We start from the raw sequence: 26,686 nt of genomic DNA, 5'->3' as shown, positions 1-26,686 counted from the left end.
TCCACCAAGAAATGTTGCAGCCATCCACACAGTCAAGAACGATACAGGGAGGTAATTAAGCTTGCACAGCAACTTTTATTTCCTTATTCTTTTCTCCAACAAAAATGGTCTTTGCATCAAACAGACGAAACAGAGCAGTTAAGGCAACTGAAATCGTCCATTGCAATTCTACTTGCGCACCTGTGGCCAAAACATAGATCTGTTCAATTGCAATGGTTCTTACTGCGACCACAACAATTAACTGCTCTGTAGGTGTATTACTACAGTCCAAGCACGTTAAATAGTCCCACACAGGGCGGACACAGCATTTCTGGACGAACAACCACACTGTACAAAGTTGTCACGGTAAAAGCAATGGGTACGGCATACCAGCAGGGTTTAGTTATTGACCGTGTAAATGTTAACTTAAATAAGCACTTGTCAAATGCATACAGAAATTAACTGCAGTCTCCTTACAAGGAGAGGACCACTATTCGTGGCCATTTTTGTGCAATGTGAGCCAGGCTGCTTGCACCGCACATGCACATAGTACTATGCAATGCATGCACTCCACATCTCGCACACTGCTCTGCTAGGTCAGCAAGCTTAGCCCAGCACAAGACAAATATTGTCTAGGCTGAGCAGTAAAAGCAGATGATTCATCAAGAGAGGAGAAATACACACGTACACCCTGCTGCCCCATGTGATGCATCAGCTTAGGCCCTCCCTGTGTGTGTGTGTGTGTGAAAAACGTTCAAAAGACAGGAAGGGAACAAAGCATCCCACGGGTGGAGCTTTCAGCCTGCACAGGATGTACACTGACCCTAGCCACAATGTTAACGTTTTGTAAAAGCATGCTGGTTCTCACATCACACGAGTGGTCTGGCACATAAGTGCATTAAGCCGCGCATACAGTGAAGTCAAGGCTGCGCTTTGTCCACTTATCTGACGATCACACTGGCACTGAACATGGGGTGCACCCATTCCATCGGCCCAAGAAATAACAGCAGTGGCTCTTCCAGCGTCTTTGTTGCCACAGAGGTGGAAGAACACAGGCCGCATCCCATTCTTGGATGCCACTCCAACGAATCAGTGGGACAGGGATATTGCTGACTGCTAGAAGTTGGCTGGTCCCAACGGCCACCCAAGGCGGTAAATAAATAAATAAAAAGGAAGGCTTTGTCTCAAATGCAGGAGGGCAGAGCGTAACTGTGCCTGATATGCAACTCTGGTCTGGAGCAGCAGGGTGCCACAGCTTCGGTGTCAGCACCTGGCTCCAAGCCTGGAATGCTTTTCTTCACATCACATGTACGGCAGAGAATGCGAGTTTGCACAATGCGACCCCCGAAAAAGCGTCTACGACTACGACAGAAAAACCACCACTATCAGTGTGAAGTCACTATTGCATTATTGGGCCACCAACTCCAACATGGCTCAAAAATCTCCAAGCTGCACTACCTGGCAGGGGGCACTGTGGGCCCCTTCAGGTGCCGAGCCAAACCAAACAAAGTTCAACAAAAAATGGCTTCAGGAGACTTGCTGCACTACTCCCATGGCACGGTCCACGATGCTGCCCAGAACTCCTTTGAGCGACAGCACCTGCATTGCAAAACCCACTGCCCTCAGCACGAGACAGGCACTCCATTGCATTCCAACGACAATTTGCTTTCAATGTTACAGAGCAACTAAGAATGCAGAGTATGGGGAAGCAAGCTGGGATTCAGCCCAAGTGTGCTGTGTAAAAAAGCACTGAGCCGCTGAGGTGCGTATGTATGTAATTCCAATAACACTAGTAGACCATATAAGGAATTTATTACCACAGCTAACCACCGCAGCCGGTTGCCAGTAGTTTCAGTCATGGTTCACATTGCTAGTGTTCCTAAATTGATTTACCCGCTTGCACAGATTCGAATAGAGCCACCAAAAAATTTTGCGGACTCGGTAAGACCAGGGAAATGGCCTGGATAGTTGAACGATCCAAAAAATCTATAAACTTCTATGAAAATCTATGAATTCAGCTTGAAAATTGACAAACTTCAATGCTCCCCACGCTTCATTTGTAAGCCGATAACACAGAGTTATAGAATACAGTCGAACCTCAATATATCGAACACGGATATATCGAATTATTGATTATATCGAACACTTTCTATATCACGCGGAAAATCGCATGCATTTTTAATTTTTTATTTCGAACGCCGTCGGTTGCCAAATGGATAAATCGAACTCCGCCACCCCAAACCATGTGCACTCTGTTGACAGGAGGCGAGCTTTCCCTCAACGCCCTCGAAGATAGCGGCGGCGCGATGGGCGTTCCCGACTGCTGCGCACGATCGCTGCATACATCGGTCGTGCCGAGGGCGCCATTTGAACGTAGTGGCGTATGCACGAGGCAGCTTGGCCGGGCTAGGGTGGCTAGCCTGATTTAGTTTGTCAACGACTAACCGCGTCTCGGCGCCACCACTTGTGCTGCGCCAGTCGTTGTTATCGTGTGTGGCCTAGGCAGCCTAGGTGGCCTAGGCCTGTCACGGCGTGGTCGGTGTTGTGATGGCTGCAAACGCGAAGAAGCGGACGACCCTGACATTTGCTGCGAAATTGGAAGTGATCCGCCGCGTTGAAAATGGTGAAAAAAAGTCAAGCGTCGCCGAAGCTTCCAGCATACCGAGGAGCACTTCTGCTTTCGGCATGCGGGTTTTGTAAGCCGCATTGAAGAAGCTTCCAAGCAAGCAACTGAAGAATCAGCGTTTGACGACGGCACAGAGGAAGAATGCCAGCTCGAAGAAACCTGGAGCCAGTTGGAGCGCTTTGTAGGTGCTGAGCCACACAGCATGTGCATTGATGACTTCGTTGGCGGTGATGACAGCACCGGAACAGTGGCGGAGTTGACAGATGTAGAGATTGCGGCGGAAGTTACTGCTGAGCGGCCAAACGAAGACACTGCCGAGGTTGATCCCGTAAACGCTGCCCGGCTCCCGACTGCAACTGAGGCTGTAGCTGCTTTGGACCTTGTACGCCGCTACTGCGGCGCAATAGAAGGCGCTGGACTATCGCTTGTGGACCGTTTAGACTACGTTGAGGACGCCGTGGTTAAGCACGCGGTTGCCAATTTGAAGCAAGCTACGCTGCTACAGTACTTTAAGCCAAAGGAATAAATACTTTGTTTGAAACTTCAAGTGAGTATTTATTGTGCCACTGTGCCACGATTGGTTCATTGATTGATTTGTACTAGTTTTTGACGCATTTTCTACGTGATTTTGTATATCGAATTCCGGCTATATCGAACTATTTTGCAATCACCGCGCTGTTTGATATATCGAGGTTCGACTGTAGTATCATCCATCGGCATGATCTGCTTCTAAACGCTGTCCATGTGCAAGCGTTTCAGCAGAAGCGAATCGCTGCTTGCTACAACTCTTTAATTTGGCTATCTCCAGACTCATAATTCATCACGTCTGCAACTTTTCACCTCATGAGACATTATCTGGCGCAGCTGCAAGTAATGCCACGACCGAATGCACGTACCACTATACTTTCACCACGGGATTTTCAAGGTAATACTCAGATTGCTTAATATAAGCAATATTCGATATATTCGGGATCGCCTGTATTCCAAAAAATAAATGTCACAGTGACACACTGCAAGAAACTGCCTGTAGCCCCACTGCAGAGAAGAAGAATCCAAAAGTGGCAGTACACAGTACCTTGGTGGCTGGTGGCTGCTGCTGTGCAGGTGGGGAGCCGGTCGAGAGCTGTCTGTGCGCATCGAGGCACTTCTGGTAGCGTAGTTTGCATGCGGCCTCAATGGTCTTGCAGAGGGCACCTGCAGATGGTTCACAGTGCAGCACGTGCGCCTCAAACTGGTCATGGGCAGTGTGCATGATGAACCCGCAATTCCTGCAACACACAAAGAATCTGGCTGTTGAGTCTCCCCGAGCAAGTGTGTCACTCTGGTGTAGAGGTTCAAGGGGTGCACTGCCCTGGAAACAAAGCAACGCGACCATTCGCCACCCCTGGATTTAGAAGGGAATGATGCTCATGGGAGGCGAAGTGCCGCAATGCCGAAGCAGAGCTGGTGGTTCTAGATTGGTGCTGCAATGATCCCGAAATGTGGGAAGCCAGCAGTCCTCTTCACACCCCAGCAGGAGAAGGGTGCAAGAGATACTGTATGACTGCACTTGTGCCCCAACAAAGTTAAAAGGATGTTGCCAAGAATGTATGCAAGAACAATAGGGAGACAGTGTCAAAAATCAAGCGCACTGATAACGTCGCACCACGAAGAGCTGGCAAGCAGCAAAGGCAGCATCTGAAAATTGGGTTACATTGACAGAGATGGACATACACATTCTATGGACATTTAAACTTCTGTCACTGATATTCTGGCATACCTGCCAACAAGAAGAAAATAAAATACGCAAGATCTCAGGGATGAGGGGTGGACAAAGGCCAATATTTCAAGATTTCCGGAGGTGATACAAGGTTGGTGATATCTAGGCCCAACATATAGATTCAGGGAGAAGGCAGAAGTCACTGCAATACTGCAGCTGTTAGTGATGATATTCTAAATTTATCGCCCTCTCTCATGGTGGTGCAAGGAACCAAAATGATTTGAATACATTTTTCTCTGCAAATAAAACTTATTTTTCACACGATTCCATGCAATATTTAACGCAAAAATTTTAACAGTAGGCAGGTAAGTTCTGGTGACGATGACAAATCTAACCCGCACTTCTGCTGTAGCAGCAGTTTGTCGAACATGGCCTCAGATGCTGCACACAGCTGAATAACAATATACAGTTGCTTCTTTTTTTCCCCCCTTCGTTGCATTCTTTAATGATGTATATACTTGCTTATTTCAATTCTGTCATGCAGCCAGACAAGCTTTCAGTTGATGTGTCGTCGCCACTCAGCCTGCTTCGAGCACAATGCAAAACAAGCTCCACTCACGTGACCTCCTTGCCAATGCCCAGGAATGAGAGGAAACGAACTCGGCACTCAGCCAGCACCTGGCCCCGCCCGCCACCCGCCGGATCCAGCGTCACTGTCACTGTCGAAGGGGCCACTGCCACCTGCCAACAAATGGGGATTACAATAATATCTTAATGACAGAAACCTCAAGCTGCTGTGAAAAAATCGGTATCATTCACGCACCCACGTTTGCTCGTGAAGTCATCATCATGCGGGCCGTGCAGCGCCGCTCAGTGCTCCCTGTGAGTACAGCGCAACTGACGATAGCAGAGTTGGTGACGTGGGCTGCGGTGGGTGCGTCCACATGACTATACTCCCTTACAACTTTTTATGGCTACGCAGCCAAGCTACAGGGGCGGAGCTTTTGTAACGGGTGTTATGACACCAAGTTGTTCTGGCATATCTGGGCTCAATTATGGTTTTGGCTTCAGTTCCGCCTTTACTTGAAATAATAGTTTTGGAGCCGCCAACTATGCAGACACGTATTTCTTTACACCACTGACGGCCTAAGTGAAAGCAAATTAGCAGTTAATGAACATCCAATGCTACGTACGTTCTCAAAACAAGCGCACTGCGAAAGCATTCAGAAACCGGTGGTTAGACGCAGCAGAAGCAGCAAACGTACGCTTTTAAGGGATCCCCGATAGATGGCGTAGCCATCGCATTTGCAAAGTGTAGTGTACTAATTTTAAAATGCACTTAAATAACGCTGTACTGGCTTGCATTGTAGTGTAATCTTGGTTCAATAATAATGCGAATATTTACGCAATGGTATAATATTCTGCTGCGCAGTGAGCTCTACGGTGAAATCTCACTGCAAAGACCAGCACGTCCTGTGCCCACAGGCTGAATCTGATGAAATATGGCAAAATTTCACCTCTCACCTGGACAGGCAGCCAGTGGGCGCGGGGTACGCGGTCGAGCAGGGTGTCGATGGCCCCATTGAGCAGTTCCATGCCTGTGGCTGCTGTCACGGGCATGCTGCCGAGGTACAGGGCCCGCAGCACCTTGCGCGGCTCCTCCATGGGCCGCAGCAGGCCCTCCACCCCGTCCTCTGCACATGCAAGTTCATCCACTGCTCAAGAGAGTCCCGGGGAACTGCAATACTGGGCCCATCCGCAACGCCTGCAAAGCTAACGTTTACATACAGCAACTGGCAATTGTATGGGCCCAACTATGAGTATGAGAGTTTTTTTTTTCCTTGCCTCATCAATTCCACAATGTCTCTCTCGTTACATTCCAATCACCAGTAAATAGTTAAAAAAACATTCTGCTGCTCATCTATGTAGCTACAGTGACCTTCAGCACCAGAGTTGTGAGCTGCTAGGAGAAAGAAGCAAGCTCTCTGATGATTTCGGGGCCATGCAGGCTGCCAGCATGTGAGCACAAGGTCGCCACGAATGTCGAAAAGAAGGTGGCACAGGCCACAAAGAAAAAGAAGGTATGGACAGAGGAGAGGAAGAAAAATCCACAAACCTCGACAAGACAGCACTAGTGGCGCAGCAATGACAGCTTGCATTCATGCGTTAAAGGCTTTGTTGCGGTTGAAGATGGAGTGTGCATTTCTGAAATGTTGCCTCCCATACAATACCACAGTATCAATTGGTTCCGTGCTTATCCATGCTGCTTAACTTTTTTTCCTGTCCTCGATGCCTGATTGTGTTATCACATACACATTTTTTCTGTTTTCGCGAGGTCTCAAAATTTCCTCTTCGTCTTACATATGAGTAAATATGGTACACAGCTTTCATCAAAATTTTGGATGGTCGTTTTTTTGTAAAGAGGAAAACAAATTAATTTCCATGCACGAACCCGGATATATCGAACTCGAAGGGGATCGCGAAATAGTTCGATATATCGATAATTCGATATACAGAAACTGGCTTGTGACGGCACTTACGATGCGAAAAAAACGATACCGTATTCGTCGCGTAATCAACCCACTCGCATAATGAACCCACCCTTCACTTTTGCACCCGAGAATTTGAAAAAAAAAAAAAAAAAGTGCGTAAAGGCCAGCTCGCTCACATGCAAGCGATTGAGCGATCTCATCGACGAGCGGCAGCGACAGAGCGAAACATTTCAAACTTGTTGGAACTGCGCCCCTCTCGCCGCTCGAGCCACCGCGGTAGCTCAAAACAAGGTTTCTGTGTCGCCGCGGCAGAAATCGCGAGCGTTCTTGCATGTCGATGGCGCGCGCGTCACTCCATTTCGGCGGTCTCATCCACAGCTCATTTCTTGGCAGCGTGCCAAGATGCTGCGCAGCGATAACGTCCGGGCGCGTTTATTTTTTGATAGCTCCTGCGGTAGCGGGGAGTGAACTTGGCAGAGTGCCCGGGATGGCTTGATTGCACAAGCCACGCCGCACCTGGGGGGCGGACCCAGGGCGGACGTCATGATCGCAGTAGCTGATCGCGTGCTTTCGTTGATACATGCATGCAGAATAAATGACTCCCGGAAAAAAAAAAAGAGAGAGAGAGAGACAGCTGCCGTTTCTTAACGTCCGCAGGCGCCATAGCCATGTCAACCGCCGCGCGCAGAGGGTTCGCAACACACGCTGGAGAAAGCGTCCGACGCCTGTCTGAAAACGGGCTGAGCTGGCTTGGCTCATGCGTAGCGCGTGCTGAAGGAGAGAGATAGCTTGGCAAAAGAATGGGCACACCCACGCACATGGCTTGCAAACGTCATGTGTTGGCGCGAGGGAAACGATAACTGCAGATGCACACGCCTTTAGGGAATGGGCGCGGCGCAGCGCTGCCCAGACCAGCCGTCGCCGAACTGTTCCTTCTCATTCCTTCCGTGCATTGCTTGAAAATGTCACGCGGCAAACGGCCAAGGGTGATGCGATCGTCTTTGGGGAAGGCACATTTTCCAGTGCGTGGTGCGGAGTTCGATATATCGAACGACCGGTGAAATTAAGTTCGATATATGACGCAGCTTTTCTATACTTTTACATGGGATTTTCAAAGGGATATTTCGTGAGTTCGATATAACCAAAATTCGATATATCCGGGTTCAATACAGTAGCCGACGGGTAATTCGGACTCCAATAATTCGGACTTGTAGGATATTTCGGACTTCAGTGAGGCACCGTCAGTCACCCCATAGAAGCGCATACATATTCGCGACGGATATTTCGGACTTTAAAAGTCCGAAAGTTCGATCTTTCGGACTAATTTCAGTCCCCTGCAGGCCAAAATCTGCCATCTTATTGGCTTTTCGCCGGCGCAACAAGCGCCATCTTGGATTGAGGTGGATTGGCTCTGCAGTTGGATTGGCTTGACATGGTTTCGGTGCCCCATTTTTGCCAGGAGAGGCCCCCGCAATCTCTGCCACTTCGAGGTGGCAGTCGGATTGTCATCGCCGTCAACCTGCTTTTGTCGCCAACGCTGACGCGGGCAGCTATCTCTTTGTGCTTTGTCTCATACGTCCGCCGTGTTGTCACACGAGTTTCTCCGACCGCGTCAACCGAGTGGCGCGCCGTCAATCCTTTGGCCGTTTTGTGATTGCGTCCGGCGGTTCCACCGCTCTGAACGAAAAGTGCCTCATTTTTGCGTGTTTGACGAGCGGTGTGGTGCGCACTCGGGCTGTGGACATGGCCCTGCCGGTGCTGCCGGGTCCGTCAAAGAAGCGTGGGAGCTATTCTACCATGACCCTTGAGAAAAAGGCAGCGATCATAAAGCTAGTGCTGAGTGGGCGAACGCAAGCTGACGTGGCCAAGGAGTTCGCACTGTCGAAGCAAACTATTTCGGATTACGTGAAAAATAAGGAGAAGATTTTTTCCGCCTTTGAGGCGTCCCACAGCAGCAGCCAGAAGAACGACAGGAAAGGCGACCACCCCAAATTGGAGAAGGCCTTGCTACTCTGGCTTAAAGCTGCTTTAGCGAAAAACCTTCCAGTGTCGGGCGACACGTTGAAGGAAAAGGCAGAGACCCTGGCCGTGAAAATGAGAATTGAAAAATTCAAGTTCACGGACGGATGGCTCCGCGGTTTCAAGAAGAGACACGGTGTGTCTTTTAAGAAGATGTGCGGGGAGAGCGGAGCCGCCAACCTAGCCACGGTAGCAGACTACCGTCAGACGAAGTTGAAGCCCTTGTTGAGCCAGTACAGCCCGGAGGACACCTTCAACTGTGACGAGACCGGCCTCTTCTTCAAGATGTTGCCTGACCGCACCCTCTCTTTTTCGGGTGACTCCTGTTCAGGGGGCCGCCACAGCAAGGAAAGGATAACAGTAATGGTAGGTGCAAATGCCACTGGCACTGAGAAGCTGCCACTTCTTGTGATAGGCAAATCCAAAAATCCTAGGTGTTTTAAGGGCGCGAAGAACCTTCCCGTGTGGTACTGCAGCAACTCCAAGGCATGGATCACTCATGCTTTGTTTGAAGATTACGTGCGTCGACTCGACCGAAGTTTCGAGCGGCAGGGGCGACAAGTTATTATTTTTGTTGATAACTGCGCGGCTCACGGCATTTTCGACAACCTGAAAGCCATTCGGCTCGAATACCTGCCACCAAACACCACCAGCGTGCTCCAACCAATGGACCAGGGGGTGATCAAAAACCTTAAGGTGCATTATCGGACCCGTCTTCTGCGGCGCACAGTCCTTTGTTTTGACAACGGGAAAAAGTACGCCACGGATCTTTTTGCGGCGGTTAGCATGCTGGCTGACGCGTGGGAAGGCAGTGAGAGCGGAAACAATTGCTAATTGCTTCAGGCACGCTGGATTCTCCGCCGATGAAGTCGATGACGTAGAAGACTGCAACGATTCTGAGGATTTGACTGCAGACAGTGGCGAAGACCTCATCGTTGACCTTCGCGGGAATGGAATGGACATTCCAACGGGCTCCACGTTCCGCGAGTTTGTTGAAGTGGACGACGGCCTCGATATGTGTGCGGACCTCACGGACGATGAACTTGTACGCCAGGTTCTTCAACCTGAAGACGAGTCGGACTCCGCCGACGACTCGGGCGGCCTACCACAGCCATCGCTTGCACAAATTACGAACGCTGTGAACTTGCTGTCTAGCGTGTACAGCGAAACGACAACTTTGGCACAAATACAAGCGCAAATCGTCGCCAGCAAAAGAAATTTGCCGCAAGGTAAAATCGGCGACTTTTTTAAGCCGATTTCCTCTGAATAAAGTGATTTTTTGTGCTTCACGGATTTTTCGGACTGTTCGATTATTCGGACCATTTTTCGGGTCCCTTCAAGTCCGAAAAAACGGTCGGCGACTGTATAACCGGGTTCGACTGTATATGGGACGCACTGAGAGAGTTGCAAAAGCTTCCTTCAGTGAATTTGCTAAAATGCATGAATGAAGAGCCTAAACCAGGGATGATGCCGCAAACGTCGTCAAGCAGCTCACCCATTGAGAGGCTAGCCAGGCGGTCCAGAGCAGAGCCCTGACGCCGTGCTGTGGAGCGCTCCTCAGCCGGTGGGGCCCGCTTGTCACCAGATGGGTCCGACAAACTCCGCTCGAGCACCATCTTCTTGCACACATCTCGCAGGGCATTGGCAATGATGCGCGCAGGCATGTCGCAGCGGAACACGTGACACATGAAGCGCCGAGTGCTGCTGTCACGAGCCACATATGCAAAGTCCCTGCAAAAGGATGTCAGACCACTGTGAGAGCAGCTACTCCTTCAAGCACATTCAGGGCACCTTGGAAGCCACTGACTTGTGCAACAGAGCCGTTTGCAAGATGAATATGCACAACAGCAAAACACTAACAAGGACAGGCAAGGCCTGCATCAGAATACTTAGTCATACTTTGTTGAGTTGAGTCAATCTGTCTAAGGTAGCAAGCTACTTTTTTCAATGTTTCAGACTTGTCCATGTTTTCCCCAACTGTTTTAGGCAAGTTTTGCTGATCACAGAATATACAGAGACGTGTGTTGCAGAAATAGAGTGATTTGGGTGAGTTGGTAGCAACCCATCGCATATCAAACAGCGAGACAAAACACGGGGACTTGCTTGTCCCCGTGCCGCGCTCGTCCTGTGTTGTCCTTTCTTCAATCCCCGTGTCTTCTCTCACTGTTTGATGCGATAGAAAAGACATGACTAATGATAACAAACAACATACATGACACCCCCCCCCCCCCCCCAAAAAAAAAAAGTAGCAAGAAAAAGGGGGAGGGGGTGCTCACAGAAAGCTGTAAGCATCGTGCTGAGAACCAATTTATACTAGCTGATACGTAGCTTATTTTTCTAACTGAAGGAAGTGCTACAATTTAAGATGCGACCACTGTTTCTTCTCTTCCAGGCATTTAAAAACACTGAAAACACTTTTGTAAGCAAGAAAACATGAAAATGTCAAACAGGCATCCCCGCCATCAGCCGCTCTCCCAAGCAACATTGCACAAACGTGTTTTTAACTGGGCAGATCCGATAGAATAAGCTACAATACTATTTATACTCCCAAGTGACAATTTAGGGAATCCTTTTTTGGTCCCTACGCCATTTTGGATCGAGTGGGTAAAGTAAGCTCCAGTTTTAAATCCAATATTTCAGCAAGGAATGTGCCTTCAGCTGCCGGACAAATAAACATGAAAAAAGGACTGTGGCAACTAGCACAGATCAAACCAACATATGCAGCAATGACTTCGTGGGCAGCACGAAAAAGATGGATAAAATCAAGCTGGGTGCATATCCTAAAGTGTTTTCAGCGTAAACACAGCAGTGTGTGGCAGAGAGCTCTGAATCTTACTCAAGGCAACATATGTGGCAGCTATTTTTTGCAATGAGGTGGAAAGGGTTCTGCTGTCATGCCCGTTTCTGTTGAACAGAGGAACACACCTTCCTTTCCACTTTGTTTTTGAAAGCGGCCTCGACGAAGTGCCACAAGCAGGGTTCTAGGCTATCTGCCACGTGCTTTTATCTTCAAGCTCATCAATCTCACGGCTGTACAAAATGTCATGCCTTATACACATGCAAAGCAAAAGAGAAGCCATGCAAGTGCGTGCAGACCATCGCAAATGACTGCATACCATCATGTTAATTTCACTCAGTCTTTTCCCCTGGCAATTTTTCGATGCCATGCAAGAAAATTCCAGTTTTGTAGCGAAAGCTACACTGCGATAGGTTTTCAAGCTGTCTGCGTGACACCGTGGAAGAAGAAGTAAGAAGGGGAAAAAAAAAAAAAAGAAAGAAGAGGAAAAAGAAGAAGAAAAAAAAAAGACAGATAACTCGGTAGTTGGTATAGAGGCGAACGACAACAGCAAGTTGCTAGGACAGAAGTATTCGAATGTGACGGCAGCACATTAAATCCGGGTGTCCGCAGAAAAATTCACTGCAACACTCACAGCTTTCGCTCTATCACTAGGTTCAAGCCGTGCTTAAACCCCCACAATTTTTTTCCGACTGCTAGACACTCTCGATTGAGCACTGCTGCTTCAAGTGTCCTATTGCTACCATGAAAGCAACTGCAGATACTCACCGTTCACTGGATCCAGTGGAAGCAGCATCAGGTCGCCAGGGCAGTAACAAAGGGAAGGGGAGAAAAAGATAGGAAAGTTTCACCACAAAGCCACATCGATTGGTCCTGTTAGCCTCCACCCAGACAATCCTCCCTTCACAGAAGTGTTACCCGGTTTCATGCCAAGGCATGGAAGCACATAGTAATTATTCGTGGCAGAACCAATTCCAGTTCTTATCAACATACATTTTACGTGGACTCCAATGGGGGCAATGGTGAGCCGAGCTGCACAAGTCCTCCAGATCAGTAGGAAAATCAAATCACTAAAGTTCAATTTGACGAGCTTGCATTGTAGAAACACTGGCTGTGAGCAAGCAGCACTCAGCCTTTCTGCTGCCCCCTTTTTTTAATGGCTCCACCATTACTATTTCAAAACTTGCTGTGTTGCTGGCACCGAAACCTCTAACCTGTCATGGCCTCCTCACCATGTTACCGCCGGTGGTCATGACTCCCATATTTACCGCACCCATAGTGATGCGAAAGAGCATTTGGAAAGGCTGAAGCTTTCTACATTCTGCACTGGACATTCTGATTAGGAAAACTTGCAAATTCGTTTTATAGCAATGTTATTAACACCTGTGATCAAATATCAAGGCCCATACCTGCCAACCAGGATATAAAAAGAATCGGAAGGATTTATACACGCAAGAAAGGGGGGGGGGGGGGGGCTGCAGCCATTCCAAATTTTAAATTTCATGCAGAGTCCAGATAGTCTTTCGTAACAGGGACTTTTTGGTATAGCGCCGCGGCAGCTGCTTCAGAAACCTCATGAGAAGTTTGTCGTTGATTTGGCTTTCGTCGGCTACTTACCCGATGATGTTGATGGCTTTTAGTGTGGCAGTTTATGGCAATGCTGGCAACTGGGGTATAGCTGCGGGTTCGGCAGGGTGTTTTCCGCAAAAACTGTTTTCGTGCATGTAAAGACAATTCTTGGGGAGATATAGGGCAGCGTTCGCTCGTACAATCGGAAAGTGCAGTAAAATTCGAGTCTCCCGAGAGAATCGGGAGGGTTGGCAGGTATGAAGACATTGCTGTAGTAGCATCTGGTACTAGGGAAGCAACACTTATGCCGGGAAGCAGAGAAAGCCACATAGGCTTCACTTTCCAGCGACAAATGCCACCCTTTCCACTGTGCAACTGAAAAAGACACTGAACCAAGCAAGCCCTGCAAGTGTGACATACCGGCCGTTGTCCCTGCCTACACCCCACACGCGGATGGCGTGCAGCGGCTGGCAGTGCAGCACAATGCCGTCCTGGGGCCGCAGCAGGCGCAGCTGCAGGCCGTCCAGCTCCAGGAGCAAAGCACGCCCCTCGCCCCAGCGGCCCACCCCATCCATGCCCCGGCCCAGGGACAAGTCCACAATGCAGCGATTCAATGCCCGGCTTGACCGTTCAGGTGTCAGCTCACCCTCGGGGATTTCTGACCAGCCCAGAGAGCGCACGGCAAAACGCAGGGATCTCCCATTGCCAGGGGCCACTTCCTCCTGCAAGCATCCCATCTCTGTTTATCTCTGTTCACTTGCTCCTAATTTAAGATAAGGTTGAAAAAAAAAAAAGAAAAAGGGAACATAACAAGCATATGCTGAACAGCTATAGACCACATACACACACTACATTTCACACATGGGGCGAACACGTGTCACACTTGAAGACACGTGTTGTTATGTATATGGCCCACAGCCGCTCAAAAATGAAAACAAATACACTGGTTATTGTACACCAGTTATCCTTCATGCCATTAATAGATCAAAACAGCATGGCATCACTTTTTTTTCTTTTTGCTTTTTTACAAGCATTAAGCAGCCTCAAACAAGCCTACTCTCCATCACACAGCTTTGCTAACAATATAGATAGCAAGCGCCATTTTTGAAGCACGTTACAGGGAAAGAACACTACATTTTCTTGTAGCACTAGATCTATATTATACGAGGCAATGTCTTGATCCCATTACATACTTTGGTAAGTGTTCTGTCACTTTAAGAACTTTCTTTTGTTCTTGCAAGCACCATGTGACTTGTAACACACTGCTAGTGACCTTAAAAATTTTATACCGGGATAATCTGTCCTCACATGAGGCACGTGTGATGATGAAAAGCAGCAAAATTTGCCAGCTGTTTCATTATATCAAGGGTTATGCAAGAACACATTATATACCAACATTTATTGATGAAAGTTATGGTGGCCAGCGGTGGTAAAATTTGCAATTTGCGTCTCCAGTCTTGTTTCTTTCAGTTCCTAAATATCTGTCCTACAGACTTCAATTTCTTTCCTTGGAGACATTTCTATGGCAACGGCTTCACTGTGACAGGTGCGTCAGGACTGGCATTCATTTTGGCACTTTTGGTCACATTTATCATGATGGCACAACTTACCGTTCTTATTAGAGTCTAAGCCAATAGCTTTTAAGAACACAAAACTCTCCAGGTTGGCTTAGATTTGAGGATTTACCAATATATATCAGGAACTGAAAACTTGGCATGCAGGCGCTGTCCCCATAAAACTCGATCAGAAGACAGCTCTGTAGCCAATGATACCAGAAGCCATATCCAATGAAAGTGATCAAGAGGGCGTTGTGGAGCTCCATGCAGACACATAACCTGGCAGCCTGCGCACTGGATATGAATGGCATTTCAAAGTCTGCCAGGTGCAGAAGTGAGGCTTTTAACACTAAGCTTTATGTCTAACTGCCACTTCATGACAGGTAAATTGTTTACCGTGGCACGCATAGCGCTAAAAGCCTCCCCGCGTCATTCTGCATTCCTAACGTGAGCACCCGACCAATAAAGTGAAAGCTGTGCTTGCCAAAGCTGGTACAGACATCCTCTTGAAGTCTGCAACAACAAGCCTTGTAAGGATTGGCTGCAAAGTTTTATGTGAACTGGCTCACTGAAATGCGCGAGCTAGTCACAACAGGCCACATCACTGAGCAGTCATGAGCAGGAGTGCTGCGGCCCGAGATGACATCCTGGGGGGCGCATTCATTCAGAAAGTGCTGCACTTTGAACGCATTTGATGGAACAGAAGACTGAGCCTAGTATGAGGACAGTGACAAGGAGACCAGCGACAACAATGACGAGTAAGTGGGGGCGGGTTCATGGTAAATAAGTGTCATTTGCATTTTGTAGCTGTTGTCATTCCCAAACCTCTTATTTTTCGGTTGGCTTAAACGCGAGGATATTTCTTCTCTCTTTTTTTCCAGGGCTTCAACTTTTGACTGTCAGCTCGCTTAGATTCAAGTAGGTAAGGTCTCTCGTTTGGTGCAGTTGGCATAAGAGTGGAAGAACAGCACTCCAACATTTTGTTTGCCACTCTTGTTCTCAAAGTTAGTGGGTGGACTGATCCGATATCAACCAATATGAAAGTCAATGTGGTAACTATGCACTGCATTGTTTCACGTCGCTTCAAAACATTCTCAGCAGCTTTGATTGCAGGGACGATTTTGAAATAAGAAACTTTAAAAAACTTGCAAATGTGCATTTCTATGAAGTGCATTCACAGCCGGTAAACCCATTTGGAAATCTGTCAGTCACCCCTGTGTGGGCACGTCAAATTTGAAATGAATGTCAGCTTTAAAATGACACCTTGCACCTCTACATTTTGTCACAAGATGCCAGCCCGGCAGTTAATATCAAAGGGACAACTTGAGACTGGTGCACAGTGAAATGAGAAATTTATCTAGAGACAGCAGTGCGTGCCACTGTAAACTTGTTTTGCTTCCCACTGCCCAGCACAATCCACTAGCAGACTGATCTCTCACACGGCCCTTACCTGTGACTCTGCAGCTGGGAGCTCTGCCGACGGCTGTGGCTGTGGCCGGCTCTCGGGTGTGGGTGCTGGCGAACGCACCACACCCTCTCGTGGCCGCTCCCGCTGGATGGTGCCCGTGCGGATGTGCCAGTAGTAGGGCCCATCATCATCCAGGTGCCGTTCCCAGCCCTCGGGCAAGGCCTGCTGTTCAGCCTCGTCCACCTCTTTCTCCGATGGACTGCGTAAACGTGGACCAAACCCACAATTTTGCCTAACGAAAACAAAGTTGAGCCTCAAAGCATCTTACAATTTGACGGCACAAATGCCGCAACAAAATAAAGAGCACCAACATACCTGCCAACCTAGCAACATGAAAATTCAGGAGGGCGGGGGAATTCGGAAATTATTGTGTGGCAGCCCACTAGTTTATTTTGAACTTATCTCTGTATTTATAGGCTCGTGAAAGCCCCTGGACTCCTGGTGTTTGCAGTGGAGGGGGGGGGGGGGGGGGGGGGGGGGGGGGCAACTTTACTTGTGAAGTGACCTGGCAGTCTCAGACTTCACAAGCTTAGAAAACTTGTCAGAATACGTCTGCTCAAAACAACGTCTGGTTTGGTGACCCTTCACCATAAGGAGGTCACAGAGAGTCTTGTTGGAAAGCGAAGACCGGAATTCGGTTTTTTTCTTCTTAACCGTGCTAAAGGTCCGCTCACATTCAGCGTTGCTGTGTGGAATGGCAAGTAGTTGCAGCATCACCTCTGCCACTCTACCATACCAAACTTCACTCTTCCATCAATGCTAGTGATACTTCCCACTTCTGACCACTGAATATCAATCCTTTCTTTATTTAGGATCTCTTCAGGAACATCCTATGCCTGCAGCTCTGCAAGTTCTACTTCCAGGGCATCCAAGGCCTCTTCTCTAGACTCATTCTTCTCCTGGGACAGAAGTTGCGAGAATGACTCAATGAAGAAGCCAAGGCTCTTGAAAATGCGCTGCTAAAAAACTTCAAATTGGCGACTTCTGCTTTCTTCAAGGCTTCATCTTTCAGTGGAAATTCATGCCTTATGTAGTCACATGCCACGACAAAGTACTGCTGAACAGCAGAAAAGAACTGCTCCCTGTCGCTGGTAGCCAGCCTCTCCACAACAGATGATGTGTGGCTTCCAAGGACCAGATCCTCATTGGCTTTTTGGTTCTTTATACTTTGGTAGGTAATCTCTAGTGGTGAAGCACATGCCTTCATTGGCAGAGGGATTGACAAACCTAGCCATGAGATCCCTTAGGAGCTGCACCAAGAGAGACTGGAGTTGATGAACTTGAGGTGCCTGAAATTGAAGTTGGCAGTTGACTTTTTCAAAAACAGGGATCACACTCTTCAAGAAAAGGCCATATGCCAAGTTGACGTCAGAGGACAGGAAATAGACCAGTCATTCTTCACGGGTAAAGCTGGCATGTCCTGTACCCTCGGATGAAAGCTTGACTCTCTTTGCCGGGGTTGCATCCATCTTGCCTCTTGGCTCCTTCCGCTCTCAGCGATCTTGCTCAACTTCATCATGCTTATCTTCTCCCAAAGCTGTAGCTCTCTTGGGGATCTGATGCGACCCTAGAAAGGATAGACGCTGCTGGTTTTTTGGCTTTGTCTCATTTAGAAAGAAGCTTACCAAAGGCTGCCCCTGCTCCAGCAATTTGGTCAGGCACTTTCCCAGCGATAACCACCGCGTCGGCACGTGCTTCAGAATCCTCCTCACCTCTGTGCTGTGCATTTCTTGAAATTCGACGAGCCTGTCTTTTCGCTTGGCGCTCTTCTCGTGGAAGTATGAGATGTCCATGAGCACCTCGCCAAATTTCGCAGGTAAGCAGGCGGCTCCTTTCTCGGCCGCAAGATTGTTAAGGTGACACGGGCAGCCAACAAATAGCAAGCTCTCATGAGCTTCTTTTAGCACAGCTGCCATGCCGTTCTTTTTCCCAATCATAACGTTGGCGTTGTCAGCGCAAAATGCAATGCAGTTCTCCATGGGTATATCGGCCGGTGCAGCGGTGCAGCGGTGGCGTAGCGGCAGAACATCCGCCTCGCATGCAAGAGGACCGGGGTTCAAATCCCGGTGCCGCGCAATTCTCCACCGGATAAAAAAAAAAAAAAAAAAAAAAAGTCCGCGTACCGATGGAATTGCATAAACAGGTTTGGGGTGCGACCTGATGCCGGTGAACACCTCCGGCAACGCACTCCCTCACCAGAACAGGAGTTGGCCACCCTGGTGCAGTAATTGGCCACAACCTGCTATGATAAGCTCCATAAAACCCCGGCCCTCAGTCACCAGCGGCTGCGGAACAACTGACCATGGCGGCGGTCAGACCTGTGACGCAGCAGGGGTGCTAAGAAAGCCTGGCTCCGCTGGACAGGCCGCCATTGGAAACTGATCCTGGCAAAGTTTAATGCTAGAACCCTAGCTAGTGAAGCTAGTTTAGCAGTGCTGTTAGAGGAACTAGAGGGCATGAAATGGGATGTCATAGGGCTTAGTGAGGTTAGGAGGCCGAATGAGGCATATACTGTACTGAAGGATGGGCATGTACTGTGTTATCGAGGTTTACCAGGGAGGCGACAACTAGGAGTAGGTTTCCTTGTCAATAAATATATAGCGGGTAATATAGATGAATTCTATAGTATTAATGAGAGGGTTGCAGGCATCGTAATTAGGCTTAATAAGCGGTATAAACTGAAGGTTGTACAGGCCTATGCACCTACATGTAGTTATGATGACCAGGCAGTTGAAAGCTTCTATGAAGATGTAGAATTGGCAATCCGAAAAGTAAAGACGTAGTATACTGTACTAATGGGCGACTTCAATGCCAAGGTAGGGAAAAAACAGGCAGGAGACAAGGCAGTAGGTGACTATGGCATTGGTTCTAGGAATAGCAGGGGGGAGTTACTAGTTGAGCTTGCAGAGCGCAATAACTTACGAATCATGAATACCTTCTTCAACAAACGGAAGAACCGGAAATGGACATAGAAAAGTCCTAACGGAGAGACTAAAAATGAAATGGACTTTATAATGTGTTCAACCCCCGCCATTATGCAAGGTGTAGAGGTAATCGGGAAAGTGCGATGCAGTGACCACAGGATGGTGAGGTCCCGAATTAACCTAAATCTGAAGAAGGAACGCAACAGATTAGTAAGAAAGAAACCCATCAACGAATTAGCGGTGAGGGGGAGGGCAGAAGAGTTCCGGATCTCGCTACAGAATAGGTATTCAGCTCTAACTGAGGATGGCGACATTACCCTAGAGGCAAGGAACAATAATTTCAGAGATATCATTACTGAGTGCGCGGTAGAAGTAGGCGGTAGGATAGTTCGAGAGGATACCGGTAAGCTGTCTAAGGAGACGAAAGATTTGATTAAGAAACGCCAGAGTATGAAAGCTTCCAATCCAACCGAAAAGATCGAATTGGTCGAGATATCAAAGCTAATCAATAAGCACAAGGTGGCCGATATAAGGAAGTATAACATGGAGAAAATTGAGCATGCTGTAAAGAACGGGGGAAGCCTTAAAGCGGTAAAGAAGAAATTGGGCATAGGCAAAAACCAGATGTATGCGATAAGGGACAAGGCGGGCAACGTAATCACTAATATGGACAAGATAGTCAAAGTAGCCGGGGAGTTCTATACAGATCTCTACAGTAGCCAAAGTAGTCAGGACCAATGAGATTGGCGGTAGGGAAAAACAGTCAGACGTTCCACCAGTGACGAAGGACGAGGTCAAGAAAGCACTAGAAAAATATGAAAAGGGGGAAATCAGCTGGAGAGGATCAGATAACTACAGATTTGCTCAAGGACGGGGGGGATATCGTGCTAGAAAAACTGGCCACCCTGTATACGCAGTGCCTGGTGTCATCGACGGTACCGGAACCATGGAAGAATGCAAACATTATCCTCATTCACAAGAAAGGGGACTCTAAGGACCTTAAAAATTACAGACCAATCAGCTTACTGTCTGTTACGTATAAGGTATTTACTAAGGTAATCGCTAATAGAATCAGGACAACCTTAGACTGCAATCAAGCAAAGGATCAAGCAGGGTTTCGGAAACGGTATTCTACTATCGATCATATCCATACCATCAATCAGGTGATAGAAAAATGCTCGGAATATAACCAGCCCTTATACATAGCATTCATTGATTACGAAAAAGCATTTGACTCAGTTGAAACCTCGGAGGTGATGCTGGCATTGCGAAATCAGGGGGTAGACGAGCCGTACGTGAAAGTGCTGGAATATATATATAGTGACTGCACAGCAACCATAGTTCTGCATAAAGAAAGTAACAAAATTCCCATAAAGAAAGGCGTTAGGCAAGGAGACACAATCTCCCCAGTACTATTCACAGCTTGCTTAGAGGAGGTATTCAGAGACTTGGAATGGGAGCAGTTAGGGATAAGGGTAGATGGAGAATACCTCAGTAATCTGCGATTTGCTGATGACATTGCCGTGCTAAGCAACTCGGGGGATGAACTGCAAATAATGATTGATGACCTAGACAGAAAAAGTAGAAAAGTAGGCTTGAAAATCAATATGCAGAAGACTAAGGTAATGTTCAACAGCCTCGGGAAGAAACAGCAGTTTACATTAGGTAGCGAAATACTGGAAGTAGTAGGCGAATATGTCTACTTAGGACAGGTAGTAACCGCAGATCCGGACCATGAAAAGGAAGTAACGAGAAGAATAAGATTGGGATGGAGCGCATTTGGCAAGCACTCGCAGATTATGACTAGCAGCTTACCGGTATCGCTCAAGAGGAAAGTATACAACAGTTGCATCTTGCCTGTACTCACTTATGGGGCTGAAACGTGGAGGCTAACCAAGAGAGTTCTACTTAAATTGAGGACAACCCAGAGGGCTATGGAACGAAAAATGGTAGGGGTAACATTAAGAGATAGAAAGCGTGCAGAGTGGGTCAGAGAAATAACTCAAGTTACCGACATTCTAGTGGAAATTAAGAAGAAGAAATGGACATGGGCAGGACATGTAGTGCGAAGAGAGGATAACCGATGGTCGCTGAGGGTAACAAACTGGATTCCAAGGGAAGGAAAGCGTAGCAGGGGGCGGCAGAAAGTTAGGTGGGCGGATGAGATTAAGAAGTTCGCAGGGGTCAAGTGGATGCAGCTAGCACAGAACCGGGTTAAGTGGAGAAATATGGGAGAGGCCTTCGCCCTGCAGTGGGTATAATCAGGCTGATGATGATGATGATGATATCGCGCGACTTGAGCGCATCTAGAACGAGGTTTCCAATTTTCCGCCCGTTGGCCTCTCCATGGAGTTCTTGCAAACAATGCAATTGGCTTTCGACATGCTGCGATTCCTCGACGTAGTAAGTTGCCACAATGGGATACATTTGAGACGCGCTATTGTTGCTTCCATCCACAGCGATTGCGAAAGCACAACGTTTCAGAGACTCCAGCATTGAGTTTTCGGCGTCCGCAGCCATTTCCCTGATGATGGCAGTTGCTTTGGTATATTCGCATCCATAGCGCTTTCAGTCGTCACATTTGATAAAGGGTCCCGCGTGATCACTCACGCTTAGCGGCAGGTTGTGCTCGACAAGGAATCCCGTGAAGAGGCACTCTGCACGGATCACACTGTCTTTGCTGTTGTTTTGGAAGAAACTGCCGATGGTGCCCTGCCCTTCTGCAGCACGAACAGTTCTTATGCTTTTGCGAAGCAATGTGTACCTTGATGTCATTCTTGCCGCCGTGCGCAATGCTCAAATCACAGGTGCACATGGTCAGAATCCATATTTGTCACCTTTTCGTAAACTGTCAAAGCACTGAAGCTGAGTCATGTACGATATCCGAAATACTTGCAAGTACTTCTTGGTTTTCGAAAGCGCCATCGATTGTTCCAACCCGGGGAAACACAGAGTAGCTCGGCGTTCTGTACTTCACTCCCTTCACTCGACGACCTTAGAAAGCCAACTGAAGCCTAGCACGGCTAGCATACCCACGACCCATGATCATATAACGACTGGATTGCTAAATGCGCGAGCCAGACTGAGATGAGCCAATTCAGAAAATCCAATATGGCAGCGCTCGTCGTCTATTCAAGGTGCATGCTGGCGACTAACTGCCCCCGCACTGCTTTCCAGCATGGTTATATAACAAGACGTTATAGGATTATAGCTCAGCTATAGTGCGCAAAACAAAAGAGTTAAAAAAAAAACCGCTGGGCTGTGGCGACCACTTTTCGGGAGATTTGAGGTCGCGTCCGTACAATCGGGAGATGTAATCAAAATTCAGGAGACTCCCGGACAATTCGAGAGAGTTGGCAGGTATCTGAAGTGCACCTTTATATCAAATGCCTACTCACCACTGAAGCGAAAATCCACGCCTTATATAAAGTTTGTAAACAAGCACCTGTTGCCTTTGAATCCTCCATTTTAGGCCTTTCTGCCTCGTTAGCTTCATGGTTCTAACTTTCAAGTATTCAGTATACAAAAGCAAGGAGTCTGTACACTACTGCCGCAAGAAGCTGGCCAACCTTTCTGAGTAAACTTGCTGATGAAAATTCTCTCTGCTTTCATCAATCATGCATGCAAGTTTTGAGAACATATAAAGCATGTGAGGCTGCCTGATTGCCACTTGCCTCCATACACAAGGTCACATGTTTTTTTCGGACCAGCATCGCAGTGAACTCAGTGCGTCTTACAACCGATACTTCCACATTGGCTGAAGTACAGGAGGTTAGCTCATGTGACACCAGATGCTCGCGAGGCCTATCAATATTCATGACAGCAGATGATATTTGTGCATAGACCAGCAAGGATCATAGCTCTTTGATGTTACCGAATGAAAAACTTCGCATAGGGTCTGTGCTTCAAAAAAGAAAAAGAAGAACTGCAATCAGGATGGGTCAAAATTCGAAAGTTTACATACTGCTGTAATACCTATGGTGTAAACTCTCTTCAGAAAGCAAAATTTGAGATTGCTGGTGCATGCACAATTGCCTCGCAACAAAATCAACAGATGTACTAACAAAAATCCATAGATAAAACACTTCAAAGGTGAATTAGAAGGTAAAAGAAGCAAAAATAACACACTTTTCAGAATATAATAGTGCATATGACTGCTTACTAGCCACTTTTTTATAAAGTTTCTCTCCACAAGGTTATTCGGCCACCATTTTATGATGCCAATCACAGAGGGCTGCTGGCATAATTTCATTTTCATAATTCATGTTAGGGCGATTTTTTCTCCGGAAAAATATGTGTTCGGTTTTTGGATTATGGGGTCTAACGTCTCAAAGCAACCCAGGCTTTGAGGGACGGCGTAGCGGAGGGCAGTTTGATTACCTGAAGTTCTTTAACGTGCATTGACATAGCACAATACATAGCCAGTTTCTCTATCAAAAAGTGCCCACTGCAACCAGCCAGGATTTGATCCCATGTTCTTGGGTTCAACAGTTAAGATGTGTGTTAGAATCGAGTTGGTGCTATGGTACTTGTCGATAAGATCAGCATAACCCTGCTAGCTGTCCTGTTTAGCTTTGATTGTTTAGCTATTATCCCGGATAGTTGGTGATCCTAGTCCCATCCCCAAAGGTAAAGCAGTAATTACTCATTAAGACAAGGCAGTAATTATTACCATAGTTCCTACACAATTTTAATACTACTCCTTAAAGTTTCCTGTCAATACTCTGGACACATACGTGAGAAAGGAATCAATAGAGCTCTTTTAAAAAATCTGGCATATTAATTCATGCAAAATTTGGTACTGCAGTGACATCAATGTCAGTTAAACTCCTCAGGGCTATTTAGAATATCTGAGCACCACTGTAATAGAAGACACAGCCTTTAAGAGCCTCTGAAAAATGGCATATTTCAGACTAGTGCTTGAGGACTGGCAGAAATCCAATGCAGTACAAGAAAAAAAAAATGCAGAAGCCATCATTAAAAGGCCCATGGTCACAACTATTTACAAAAAGCAAAGAGAAACCCCTCACAGGTTGTTGTCCCCATCTGGCTGGTCAAGCATGGGCGCACTGTTCAGGTCAATGCCCATGGACTGAACGTGCAGCTGCGCATAGCTCCAGCGACTTTTGACTCCTATAGGCCCATTCAGGTTTACGTCCAAGTCGCCTGGGTCCTCGGCATGCTCTGCAGCACCCAAAGAACAGAAGTCAAACAAGTAAGAACCAGTCACTTGACAGTGCAACATCACTTCCAATTTCACCAGGCAACGATGGCTTACAGAGCAGAAAAATAAGAAATATCAACTGGGATACTTGGGTAAAGGTGCTCTTTTTACCAGCAGTTTTCGAGATTGCAGTACACGTCATTATACATGCAGAAAAAAGTTGTATGCAGTGTTTCGTGCTCAGGTTTGGCAGGTGGCCCCAAAGCAGAAACGGTGCATTTCACCTTGTTTTGAGAGTGCAACTATATCTCATAATGGAGGAATCAGCTGCACTGCAGTCCTGGAACACACTGCCGCCAAGTGTTGCCACAGCACAGCTGACATCCACAGAGCAGCTCCTTTACTGCACCCATTTCTCTCGGTTATACCTTCACGTTCTCACAGCCCTGTCTCCAGGGCATTAGGCCTGTTCGCAGACATGCACTACTGTGGCTATAACTGTCAAGCTGTTCGGCAGTCAACACTGGTATGCAATGGTACAAAGTGTCACTGCACCATGAAGTGCATGGCATAAGCAACAAATACAAGGCAGTTAAAACGACCAAACGACGCCTTGAGCACTGGTGGCAGGGACGTCTAGGCTATAAATTCATGTGAACAAAGCATTGGCGTTGTATGGAACGCTTTTTTGTAGGCCTGATCCAGGACCCACTGTGATCACCCGTTGAATAGAGTTTGGGCCATACCATCATCATCATCATGTTTCAATCTTGGAATGGTGGCTACAAGATTAAACTTTTGGCCTCCTTTCACCAAATGCAAGGAAAGATGGAATCTTGTGGTATGGTCATCATGCGTTACAGAATTGGAGCTGACAGTTTCAGCTACAGTGCTGGAACGGGCTGTTGATGAGAGTCCACCGCAATGTCCCATGATATCACAGCATTGAACAGCTACAATTAAAACCGAGTACTGTGCTACCTGGCGGCTTGCTGGCAGAGCATCACTCACTTAGCATTGCTAGATCTAAGCTGCACCGCACAGAAGCTTTAGCAGACGATTTTTTGGAAGCACCGTCTGTTCACCTTCTATCACCTATATTCTGATGGAGCACACAACATCTGTGCCTCTGGAATTCCTCTCAGCAAGCATGTTTTCTGTGCCTGTCGGTGGTCCTGGTTTAATCACCAAAGGTGCATAGTCATTAACGTGGTTCCTACCTGATTTTAATACTACTACGCCTTGCAGTTTCCCTAAATACACTGAACACATACGTGAGAAAGGAATTCTTATCAAAGATCATGCCTACCAGCCAGTCGACAAGCGCAGAGTGTGGACTCTAAAATCGACCGGCAGCAAGTTATTCCACGCCAACATGCGCCCGACCTTTCTTCTTGGAGTTCCTTGTTGTTGTTTTTTCCTTACACAACCGTGCCACGTCCAACTATTCATTGGCCCAATGTGGAGCAGAGACAGGCTGCTACAAGTGTGCTGTCGTTTCACATTCCAGATTTCGCTCCCGCGCCAAGCAGTGAAAGGAGCACTTACCCAAGCAGAAAGCGTGGTTGGCGCTTAGGGAGTTCATTCCGGTCAGCATTCGGCCATCTGCACCAGATTACAGTTCTCGTCACATGTTGTAGAGCTCGCTAAAAGCTAAACTAAGCGAACGAATATTTTGATAGAAAGCCAAGGCATCTCATAAATAACGCAATTCTGATGTGGTCTAGTTGATGACAACGCATGCAGCGGCCAACCGTACGATAGAGAACAGCATCGATGCTATTATTTATTTTAATACCAAAGCCTGTACAGCCGCGCTACGGGCGTAATAAAGTAACTAGAAGCGAATTGTAGGCATCGACGTCCGCATCGAATATTGTGTCTAATGAATGTAAAGTACTATCAAAGAATGAGACCAACCTGCGCTTCAGCAGGCGATTTGGGCAGGCTGGCTGCTTAGCCACCCTGCCCGACCGAGTTTAGCAAGCGCACAAATACGCGCCTATAATCCACCGCTCATTGATGCCCGCTTTTGGTGTCAAGCGCCGTGCACGCTCGAAATGACAAGAAAACATTATCCAAGTTTTCAGCAGGTTTTGTAGCAGTCTACGAAAACACAAGACGATCGTAACGAGTGCTGTGCACTCGTATCGATTTAGGGTTAGCAAAGCTTCAGCCGTGCCCAACAGTCATCCCACTAGCTCCTCGGGATGGCTTCGGTGGGGCTTACCCTTGTTGCACAACGCACGGAGGTGTCACATCGCAGCACGACAAGAGATATCAGCGCGCTATCAGCTGCGAGCTGGTGCAACGCAACGGCACACCGCTGCCCAGCAGCCGGCTGCGCCCGACACACACTGCAACGTCTGCGCACGCGCGTGCACAGGCGCGCA

General features: G+C 47.6%; 1 protein-coding gene across 2 annotated transcripts; it reads right to left on the bottom strand.

Annotated features, from left to right (window-relative positions):
• Positions 1-55: 55 nt before the first annotated feature.
• On the bottom strand, positions 56-26,686 carry LOC146191658 (protein Fe65 homolog). Of its 2 annotated transcripts, none has more exons than XM_084602180.1 (10): positions 26,524-26,686; positions 25,842-25,898; positions 24,160-24,313; positions 16,188-16,404; positions 13,602-13,903; positions 10,311-10,546; positions 5,829-5,998; positions 4,924-5,045; positions 3,681-3,873; positions 56-1,578 (listed from the first exon to the last, which is right to left on the bottom strand). In XM_084602180.1, exons 2-10 carry the CDS (start codon positions 25,888-25,890, stop codon positions 1,507-1,509), a joined length of 1,515 nt encoding a protein of 504 aa, XP_084458306.1. In that variant the 5' UTR covers positions 25,891-25,898; positions 26,524-26,686; the 3' UTR covers positions 56-1,506. The 2 variants fall into 2 exon arrangements, with proteins under 2 accessions (XP_084458306.1, XP_084458307.1); XM_084602181.1 differs by lacking the exon at positions 26,524-26,686 and adding an exon at positions 26,214-26,501.

The sequence above is a fragment of the Amblyomma maculatum genome, chromosome 4 (genome assembly GCF_055883805.1).
Source record: "Amblyomma maculatum isolate TAMU_Amacu chromosome 4, ASM5588380v1, whole genome shotgun sequence".
Lineage (NCBI taxonomy): Eukaryota > Metazoa > Arthropoda > Arachnida > Ixodida > Ixodidae > Amblyomma > Amblyomma maculatum.
This window is presented reverse-complemented; position numbering and strand designations above follow the sequence as displayed.

Coding starts and splice junctions, on each gene's coding strand:
- LOC146191658 (XM_084602180.1), bottom strand. CDS start 25,890: ATGCTGACCGGAATGAACTCCCTAAGCGCCAACCACGCTTTCTGCTTG. Junction 13,904..16,187: donor TCCCAGCTGCAGAGTCACAG/GTAAGGGCCGTG, acceptor GGATGCTTGCAG/GAGGAAGTGGCCCCTGGCAA. Junction 1,579..3,680: donor AGCAGCCACCAGCCACCAAG/GTACTGTGTACT, acceptor TTTGCAATGCAG/GTGCTGTCGCTCAAAGGAGT.